General features: G+C 35.2%; 1 protein-coding gene across 1 annotated transcript; it reads right to left on the bottom strand.

Annotated features, from left to right (window-relative positions):
* Positions 1-1,442: 1,442 nt before the first annotated feature.
* On the bottom strand, positions 1,443-1,922 carry LOC147398086 (uncharacterized). The gene has a single exon (XM_086448922.1). The coding sequence runs from the start codon at positions 1,920-1,922 to the stop codon at positions 1,443-1,445; it is 480 nt and encodes a 159-aa protein (XP_086305048.1).
* Between the last annotated feature and the right edge of the window lie 9,001 nt (positions 1,923-10,923).

The raw sequence follows: 10,923 nt of genomic DNA, 5'->3' as shown, positions 1-10,923 counted from the left end.
GATTCTGATAGCTCGACACCCTCGATTCCTACACGAGATAGTCATCAGAGTTCGTCGACATCGGATCCACATTCATCATCTGATTCACGTCTTCATCTGGAATTCAATGCTATGGGGCAATGCATTGAGGATAATTCGACAGACTTATCGACCAATATAAGCCGCTATGTGATGGCACACGTGCCACCTTTCTATTATTCTTGGAGGAAGGTACTGACGGAGTTGCTTGAACTTATTTGGCGTCTTCTCCAGGTAGTTTAAATATTCTATTGATTAGTTGTAATAATGATGAATATTTTCATTATATTAGAATTGATGTATTTGTTCATATTTTGACAGTCCCGTTACGGCATTTCTGAGGACTACAAGAAGTTCTGCCTATAGAAAGTCGGTCATGCATGGAGAGATTGGAAATATCGATTGGGGAAGGAATATTACAGAGTTGGTAATACTGATGCAGAGCGAAAGTTGAATAAGTCCAAAAGTAGATGGATCAAACAGGAAGATTGGGAAAAGTTTGTCGATTTAAAATTGACATCGGCTAACCAAGAAAGATGTGATAAAATGAAAAAGCTTAGTAAGCAAAATAAAACTCCACACACAACCGGTAGAAAGGGTATAGTAAAAAAGACAGAAGAAATGGTAAGTATTAATCTAATTATTAATTTACATACTCTGTTTCAAATGTTCATTAATTTGTATTGTTTTTAAGATTGTATGCATTTTTGATGTGACACATTTTTTGTCTAAACAGAAAAAATATAGACGGATAGTCGGCAGCCCACAAAAGCAGAACTTTTCATCGATAGTCATACGATGAGTGATGGTAGTGCTTTCACTCCTGAGTTGGCCAAATCTCTCGTAAGTGATGTCATTTTTTTTGGTTAAATTTTTTATTTTTATTTTTGAAAAAATTACTAATCATCGTAATGTTTTTATTATTTTGTAGGGTCAATTAAAAAATCTTATTAAAGAAGCTCCTAGCTTTGCCCATAAGGATATCAACCATGATCCTATTTCATTGTATGTATGACTTATATTATTTAATTTTGATTTTTTATTTACATACATTATATTAATCATAGTTGTGCATAGGTGTTTGGAAAAGATGGAAAAGGCAGAGTAAGAGGTATGGGGGGTGGAGTTTCAAAGACTTCATTATGTTATACAACTCAAAGTCGAAATTATATGGATAAGTTTGAAAGAGACATGATTAACTTAACTCAACTAGTTCATGTACTAATGAAAGATAAGAATAAGAAAAAATAAAAAAACAAGCACAAAAAGAAAAAATCATCTACATTTGAAGTTGGAGGTCCTTCTACGCAGGTAAGATGTAAAAATACTTTAACTTTAGAGATTCTTCATTTAATTTTTCATCAATATTTTTTTTTATCGGTAAGTTGAGACTATAGAAGGCCCCACCCTTATATTAAAAGCTACTAATTACGAAAATAACAAAGATTCAAATCCTCCAAGAGGATGTTGTACAACTCCAAAGGAGTATTAGAAGAATTGTGAAAAATATGGTTTTCATGTACAGCTCCTTTTCTAGCTAACCAATCAGCCGCTTTATTTGCTTCTCGCCTCTCAAACTCCAACTTAACTGAATTAAACCCGCTCATAATATTTTTTATTTCTCTGACTAGGTTGAGCACTTTCCAAGGTGTATTCCATTCTTCATTAATACCGTTGATAACCACTAACGAATCCGAATGTAAGATTATATCTGAGTACCCCTTCGTTCCAAGATGTTGCAATCCTATTAGAATTGCTTCCATTTCAACAACAATAATATCTATATAGTTTGAATGACCCATCCCAGCAGCCAACAACTCACCCATGTGATTTCTAGCAATAAATCCAATACTAGCCCCTATATCTGCTAACGACCCATCTGTGTTTAGTTTTATTACCCCCATTGGTGGAGAAATCTAGCGAATAATAGAGGTCTCCTTTATTTTGAACGTTCCATTACAACCCCGCCTATGAATTAATCTCATACTTTCAGCATTAGACATCCTCATCCCTTCACACTTACCACACACATCAGCCATAATTCTCCTGCTTAGCTGCTGCACATTTTGTTCTTTGTCATCGAATATTCGGCGATTGCGCTCTCTCCAAATATGATAAATTGTGGAACATAACATTAAGCTAATAATATTATAACACGGATGATTACTAATATCTGCAACTTCTTCTTCAAGTATTCCTATGGTTTCTTTATCATTCGCAGCCCACTCCAGCACCTTTTTTCAGCACTCTCCACTATATTTGCATTTGAAGAATAAATGTTCATTTTCTTCTGCTTCAATTCGGCATAAAACAAATCTAGAAATCAGTAATAGACCTCTCTTTCTCATATTTTCTATTGTAGGTAGATTTCGATTCATTGCAATCCAAGCTATAACCGAATGCTGCGGAATTTTCATCTTTTTTCATATAATTTTATATCACGTAACCTCCATATCATGTCTTCTAATCGTATTCTTTTTCAAAGTAAACTTTCCATTTGCATTCTTTTTCCACACAATTCTATCTTCTTCATGCGGCCACGGAGGATGATGAGCTTTAACTTGATCTGCAATTTTCGCTAGCCTCATATCATCTCTGATAAGACCTATCCATCCATCATTCCCAGCAAAATCAGATACCTTTACTTCGAGATTGCTATTCATACGTACAGCAGATTGAAATCACCTCGACCCCCGCGACCGTCCACTAAATTGCGGATTAGGGGTCCGTTCTATGCATTTCGGGGATTTTTAAAAGAATAGGGAGTCGCCACCTAGTTTAAGTCTAAGAACCAAAATTAACTCCAAATGGATATGGGTCGGTCCGTGGATCAGAGAGATGGGTAAGGGGTCAGGTTACGGATTTCGGAAGGTGTTAGGCACCGAACCCGCCTGATCAAGATAATCAGTCTTTACTGCGATCCAAAAATATCCTACGGTCAACATTCAAAGATTAAAAGTCAAACTAGGGTCCAATCATCATCAAATTGCATCAGATTTACTAAACAAATCCTACGGTTAAAATAATTACATGATTTAATGAGGCATACATGACACCAAAAATTAATGGATCAATTCGATCATATTTTGAACAATACGAAATCGATTTTCAATGCCGCGTATATAAGATTAGTGAATTGGCTCATTGACGATATTTTATCAAAGAGATTCGATTTTTGAACCATTATGTGCATTAAATTCAATGGGTTAACTCACAAATTTTGAGTTGCCACGTGTATTAAATCGGTAAGTTAACCACGTGCCTAATTTTAAAATAAAATCGATTCAAATTTTCAATGTCCCAAAAATCAGCGAGTCGACTCGCAATTTGTTAATCAAAAGAATCCTAATTTTTTTGAAATCGCCACGTATATTAAATCGGTGATTTAATCCACGTGCCTAATTTTTAAAAAATTCGATTCAAATTTTCAATGTCCCCAAAATCAGCGAGTCGACTCGCAATTTGCTAATCATAAGAATCTTGATTTTTTTTTTTTTGGAAATCGCCATGTACATTAAAATCAATGATTTAACCCGCGTGCTTAATTTAAAAATAAAATCAATTCAAATCTTCAATGTCCCTAAAATCAGTGAGTCGACTCGCAATTTGTTAATCAAAAGGATCTTGATTTTTTTTGGAATCGCCATGTACATTAAAATCAATGAGTTGACTCACAATTTTTATCAAAGAAACTCAATTTTTGAAATGCCACGTGTATTAAAACCAACGAGTTGACTCAAATGCCCAATTTCATAGAATATTTCGATTTGAAATTTTCAATGCACACAAAAAAATCAGCGAGTCAACTTGTTGATTTTTATTGGAAAATTCGATTTAATTTTACATGTACACACAAAAAAAAAAGAGTTAATTAATATTAGCATTGATGAGTTGACCCAATAACCTCAAAAATCGACAAATCGACCAAATAAATATCAACAATGAGCCGGTCCACCATCTTGATATTAACAAGTTAACCAATCAATTTATCAACAAAATTTGCGAATCGATCCACTAATAATTCGAAATCGTAAAGATTGCCGTAGTGTCACGCCTGCAGTGAATTGATTCAAAAAATTTAAAAAAAAAATTAAAATTTTAAAAAAACATAAAATATATATAACCTCTATCCTACCAATAAGCAACATAAACAAAAGAGAAAAATTACAGAAACACTACATCCTTAATCCTACCCATATATGAAAAATAAATCGAGGAGAACATGAAAAGAGAGAAAAAAAGAAAAATAGAAATAAATAAGAACTAAAAAAATAAATTCACCTAAGTGGGGATGACAAGGGTCGATTCCTTCAGATATGATCTCTGAAACTCGTGACTATTCGCTGTGGAAGATGAAGGTAGTGAAGAGGCTGCAACGGACCTTGAACTGACTAGGAGTGAGGTAATATCGTTTATTTGTAGGGGATACGAAAACTAGAGAAAGGCTAGGAGATGGAGAAGATGTTATAGGAAGTGAGGAACGTGAAAGAGAAATGATAAGGGGCTGCTATAGGGCTGTAGCAATGGCTGAACGTTGCTGTGTTGCAGGTTTAATGACGGTGATGGAATGGACAGTGAGAGACTGCGTTGCAAGGGGCTGGACAGTGAGTTAAGAAGACGATGTAAAACATTTTAAGGGGCTGTATTTGGACATGTAATGAAGCTTCACAGAAGAGTTGAGGCGTTACAACAAGGTTAGGTGCGTTTGGGAATCAGCAATGTTGCAGGTTATGTAGAGAATAAGAAGTTGCTGGTTTTTTTTTTTTTAAGAGATGAAGATGATAAGGAAAGGTAGAGATGCAAGGCCAAGAGATGAAGGAATATTAGAGAAGGAAACGTGGAGATCAAAGACGTGAGAGAGAGAGATGAGTTGCTAATTTTTTTTTTAATGGCTGTCAACCATGAAAACGTTTTTTCTTTTTTTCTATTTTTCTCTAAAAGAACGTGGGACAACAAGGACAGGTTTGGAGGGAGGGAGATGAAGTGAAGATGAGGGAGGCCACAACAGATTTTTAAATGGAGAAGAAGAGTTGCAGGTTTTTTTTCTTCAATGGCAGCTAAGCAAAAAAAAATGTCTCCCTAATTCGTTGCTTCCCTTCTCTTTTATAATAGTGTTCCTCATCAAAATGTGAGAGAGGGAGAGAGGGAGAGAGTGGGGAGAAGGAGTGGGGAAGAAAGTGGGTGTTGTGTGGGTGAAGAGAGAAGTTGGAGAAAAAGAGGTGGAACACGTGGGGAAGAAGAAGAAACGTGGTTTCTTCTTCTTTTTTTTATTTTTAATTTTTTTTCTTTTTTCTTTTATTTTTTAAAAGAATGATAAAGGGGGATCCTACGCTACTAGTACTACGGTAACTCTCCACCAATGAGTCGTGATTGGTTAATGAGTTTAGTTGAGTTCGAATTTTAGATTTGTCAATTTTTTGGATTCCGATTTAGGTTGGTTTAATTCCAATTTGGTTCGATAATTGTTTACTTTGAGTTTAATTTTTAATTTAAATGTTGAACGGGTTGATTAATTTGCGTTTTAATTTGAAATTTAAATTGATTTTAATTTTTAATTGGTCGGTCGGTTGATTGGATTTCGATTTAAATGTAATCAAATAGATTTTAATTTGCTAATTACATTTTTAGTTGATCAATTTGGTTGATTGATTTAAAATTTTAATTCAATTTTGCATTTTAATTGGTTGAGTGATTTTTAACTTGATTTTCAATTTGATTTTGATTTTGATTTTGTATTTTAATCAGTTTCTTGAAAATGTAATTTTTATTTTGTATTGAAATTTAATTTGATTTTACAATTTTAAATTAATTTTAAATTTTGAATTTTAGTTTAATTTTCAATTTGAATTTTATTTTGGTTTAATTTTTTTATTTGAATTTTATTTTCCTAGGGATCAAGGTCTCTATGTTAGAGTTAGATGTTAAAGGGCGTTTTGGTTATTTTTACGATTTTTGACGATTTTTCTTGAATTTCTCTGTTTTCATTGATTTGGGTCCCGTTAGACTCGAAATCACGTTCTGAGTACAACGAAGGTACTTTTGAGACTTTTCGGACATCCAACATTTATGAGGGGTATTTTTATCATTTTGATGATTTTTTACAAATTTTTACAAATTTCTCTGTTTTTATCGATTTGGGTCCCGTTAGACTCGAAATCACGTTCTGAGTGTAATGGAGGTACTTTCGAAACTTTTCGGATATTCAAAATTTATGAAGGGTATTTTCGTCATTTTGATGATTTTTTTACGAATTTTTTTGAATTTTATCGTAAGGTTTCTTTAAGTCACTGTGTGAGTATTTCTAAGTTCTAAAGTTATATTTTTCTAGCGTAGCAAGGTCTCTAAGTTATCGAATTGTGTAACGAACCTATGCGTACGTGTTTGCTAAGTTAGGTGTAAGATGTAGTGATCCTAAGCGTGCGTAAATTTCTAGGTCGAGTAGTGACGAGTAGGGGGGATGAAAAAACTAGAAACGGAACGAATCAAGTAATACTCACAAGCCTTTGAATTCTTTTATATTCATCATTAGGAATCCACCAAAATCGGGTGACAAATTGTCGAATTAGGCAGATGCAATAATGGGGTGTCTACACAGATCTTCTCCCAAATTATTCAATCAATGGACTACCTTCTAACCAAGGGTCAGTCCAAAAGGAAATATTTGATCCATCACCTACTAAAAACCGAATATGATTTCTAGTAAAGTCTCGAACCTTCAACCCAAGATGCACATTTGGAGGAATACATCTCCAAATGGAACCATGTCTAACATATCTCATGCGCATCCATTTACTCCACAAACTATTGTTATTGATTATTTTCCAAAATAATTTCATGAGACCAATTGTATTCCAATATTTCATCCTTCTAATACCAAGACCTCCTTCTTTAAAAAGTCGACACACTTTAGACCAACTAACTGAATGAATTTTTCTAGAAGAGGAACCACTCCAAAGAAAATTAATCAACAAAAATTCAATTTTGTTTATGACCCCTATGGGAAGAGAGAAACAAGATGACCAATAAATTTGAAAAGAAGATAGGACTGATTTAATGAGCTCAATCCTTCCTGCAAATGATAAAAATTTAGATTTCCAACCCTCAATACGTTTTTGAATTTTCTCAATCAGAGGATAGTACATGAACAACGTCAATCGAGAAGAGAACAACGGAAGACCTAAGTACCAAATTGGAAGTTTTCCTTCTCTGAATGACAAGGCTTGAAGAATAAGATTTTTATTAGAACAAGAACTACTAAAGAATAAATTACTCTTCTCAACATTGGTTTGAAGACCTGAAATATCCAAAAACTCATCAAGGAGGGCTTTAATATTCAACGCAGAATGAACACTATCTTTAGAAAAAAGGACTATATCATCAGCAAACATGAGATGTGAAATTTGGGGAAGATTAATCCTATTAGGAATAGAAATAAGATTATTCCTAATTTTCTCTTCAAGAAGACAAGAAAACGCCTCCATAACTATGGTGAATAGGTAAGGGGAAATAGGGTCCCCATGTCTCAAACCACACTTACTAGGAAAATAGCCACACGACGCTCCATTCAGAACAATTGAAAATCTAGGAGTAGAAATGCATTTCCTAATCCAAGTAATCCAAGTTTGGTTACACCCCAATTGATCAAGAATATTCAACACAAAATCCCATCTAACTTTATCATAAGATTTTTTTAAGTCAACTTTGACTAAAAAAAAGGGAATACCAGAATTAAGATGGGAATTACGAAACAATTCATGGGCTAGCAAAATATTATCAGAAATATGTCTCCCTCTAATGAAAGCCGATTGGTTCAAGCTAATAATGGATGGTAAGAGGTTTGACAGACGATTAGCCATGATTTTAGTAATCATTTTGTAAACAAAGTTACATAGTGAAATAGGCCTAAACCTATCCAAACGATTGGCATCTTTGTCTTTGGGAATAAGGACAATAAGAGTAGAATTCAATTCCCTAAGGAGCTTACCATGTGTAAAAAAATTCATAATAGCTCAAACAAAGTCCTCTTCTACTATATCCCAAAAAGAAGTAAAAAATTCAGCACAAAACCCATCAGGACCAGGGGCTTTATTTAGAGGGGATTGGAAGACAACAGACTTAATTTCCTCTCTAGAAACAGGAGCAGATAAACTGTTAGATTGGTCTAAAGATATTCTATTTTTAAAAGGAATATAAGGGCAAGGGGCATTAAAAGAATGGGAAAATACCTTCTGAAAATAATCAATAGCATAGTCCCCAATACAATCTTCACCTCTAATAGCAGCTCCTGAGTCATCAATGAGTTCAAAAATCTCATTTCTTGCAATATTAGACGCTATAGAAGCATAGAAGAACTTGGTGTTTGCATCCCCATCTTTCGACCACTGGACTCGAGATTTTTGCCTAACCATAGTCTCTTCCGTCTCAATCTCTCTTGTCAACTCACACACCACTACCCTCTCCTGATGAGAAAGAGTGGTATTAAGAGGCTCGACTTGGATTTGCTGCTAGATATTTTTGAGCTTGGTTTCTGCCACACTTTTCCTCCTAGTAATATTACCATAACAATGCTACTTCCAACTCCTAATGGCCAACTTTACCCGACGAAGCTTGGAAGCTAATACAAAAGATGGATTACCGGCTATATAAGTATTCCAAGCATTTTCTACCAAATCGCGAAAACCCTCTTGATGAATCCACGAGGTAAAAAATTTTAAGTTAGTCTTTCGATTTCTAACAATGTCCTCCAAATTGAAACTCATCGGAGAATGATCAGAAATCCCTGGGTGGAGATAATTTAACCGCACATTTGCCCATTTTTGAATCCAATGGATGTTCACTAAGGCTCTATCCAATCTACACAGAATACGCCTATCATTCGTCGCCTTATTGCTCCAAGACAAGAAGTGATCAGTCATGGTTATATCTTGCAGGCCACAAGAATTAATGCATTCATTAAATTCTTCTAAATTCCGACAAGGCGCAAGATTTCCTCCAATTTTTTCATTTCTAAAACGCACCGTGTTGAAATCACCAATTACTACCCAAGGAACTTCAATATTTGCTTCCAATGATATTAACGAATTCCATAACTCCACTCTATCAGAACGAAAATTTGTAGCATAAATACACGTGATAAAAAATTTTGAATTGTCGCTTAACCGATTCACTCGACAATGAATATATTGGCCCGATTTAGAAATTTTTTCCACTCCAATCTTCATCGGGTTCCATCCTGTCCAAATTCTTCCTTACTCGTCTGAATTATAATTATCTATAAAATTCTAGCTCTTCTGTATGCTTCTACGAAAACCCGTAGCTCTAAATTTTTCGGCTTTGGTCTCGTTTAAAACTAGAAAATCAAATTTCTCCGAACAAATTAGGTCTCGAACTGCTCTTCTTTTGCTAATATGATTTAGACCCCTGATGTTCCAGCAACCCACCTTCATGGACAATTACTTGGTGTTGTGCCTTCCGCGGTAGGCACACCCTTCGAACGAATCAGAATCACTGAAATTTGCTTCGACTTCTCCTTCTTGGCTTTCTTTGACTTCCCATGTGATCCCTTCTGTTTTTTATTTTTTTTACCTCTCACATGTATCTTGGCAACAGCTTCCATCATCTCACTTGCCTCCGACTTCAATTCATCCATGTTCGAACCAAAATTACCATCCGAATTGTCAGCTAATGCAAAGAATTGGTTAGGATTAACTTGAAGCTCACTGTCTTGCTCCATAGAATACTGACTAGCGCTGCTTGATGTCTCCCCCAGATCTCCTCCAAAAATTATTTCCTTTGAAGGCATCACTGCTAATTCTGGCAATTTCATCTACTTACTTGCCAATATTTCCTCTCCTCCGCCTGAAATAGAAGGTATTAACTGTTGTTGCATCATTGGCGAGATTACCAAACTAGGAGATCTGCAAACGACCTCACAAGGATTCAATGTTGGCAAGTTTATCATAGTTTCCATATTATCCTCTCTTACGCCAGATTTAGAAGGGTCTATTAATTGTTGTTGCAATATTGGCATAGATACCAAATTGGGAGAACTGCAAATGATAGCACAAGGATCTTTAGAATTTACTTCCTTTTCTACATTAGTTTCCATTTGAACTTCATTTTCATCTTCTCCACCATTACCACTGCTACCAGGCACTAAGGCAATCTCTATAATATCCATCGTATGGGCTTGTATTGTTGATTTAACTCTCCAATCAAATACCTCTTTATGCTGAATTTTCCTATGAATTTGCTTATTGGCATTAGGACAGCGCTCCTTTGAATGGTCAAGGTCTTACATCCAGCGCAGCACTTTGGTTTTCATTCAAACTGGATCGTTTGCATCACCTCTGCACCTGATTCCCTAAACAGACCTATAGACTCTGGAAAGCTACAATCCGGCTCAATCTCAACACAAATCCTAGCGTAGGATAAACGAGATCTGGTTGATGTTGGCTCATCCATATGTAATGGCGTGCCAAAGGTACTACCAATAGAACCCAAACAATCAGGCCCCCAGAACTGAAGAGGAAGTTTTGGTAGCCGAATCCAATTTGAAATCGAGTTATGCATCTCTCTGGTCGTAGACAACCCAGGTTGCCATCTTCGAAGAATCAGAGGACGTCCTCTTTAAAACTCCTTTGCTATCTTGGTTTGCTCTTCCAGGATTGTTTGTTTCCCTTTAAAACTCTTTATTGCTGAGTCTTTATCATAAACAACTTGTTTCAATTCAGCTTTTAAATCATTAATTTTCCCCCAAAGTTGATTTGTCATTGACAAAGATCATCTTCTCTCATTATGACTGCCAAACATCTTCACTTGCTCCCCATTATTTATTTTAGTTTGACTTTATGGGTGAAGGTTAACTCTCTGGCTCTATGGGGGGTTTATTAGCTTCTTCTTCTT

The sequence above is a fragment of the Akebia trifoliata genome, chromosome 7 (genome assembly GCF_017979445.1).
Source record: "Akebia trifoliata isolate Shusen 1 chromosome 7, ASM1797944v1, whole genome shotgun sequence".
In the NCBI taxonomy this organism is placed as follows: domain Eukaryota; kingdom Viridiplantae; phylum Streptophyta; class Magnoliopsida; order Ranunculales; family Lardizabalaceae; genus Akebia; species Akebia trifoliata.
Note: the sequence above shows the minus strand (reverse complement) of the source record. Positions and strands in the feature narration are given on the sequence as shown.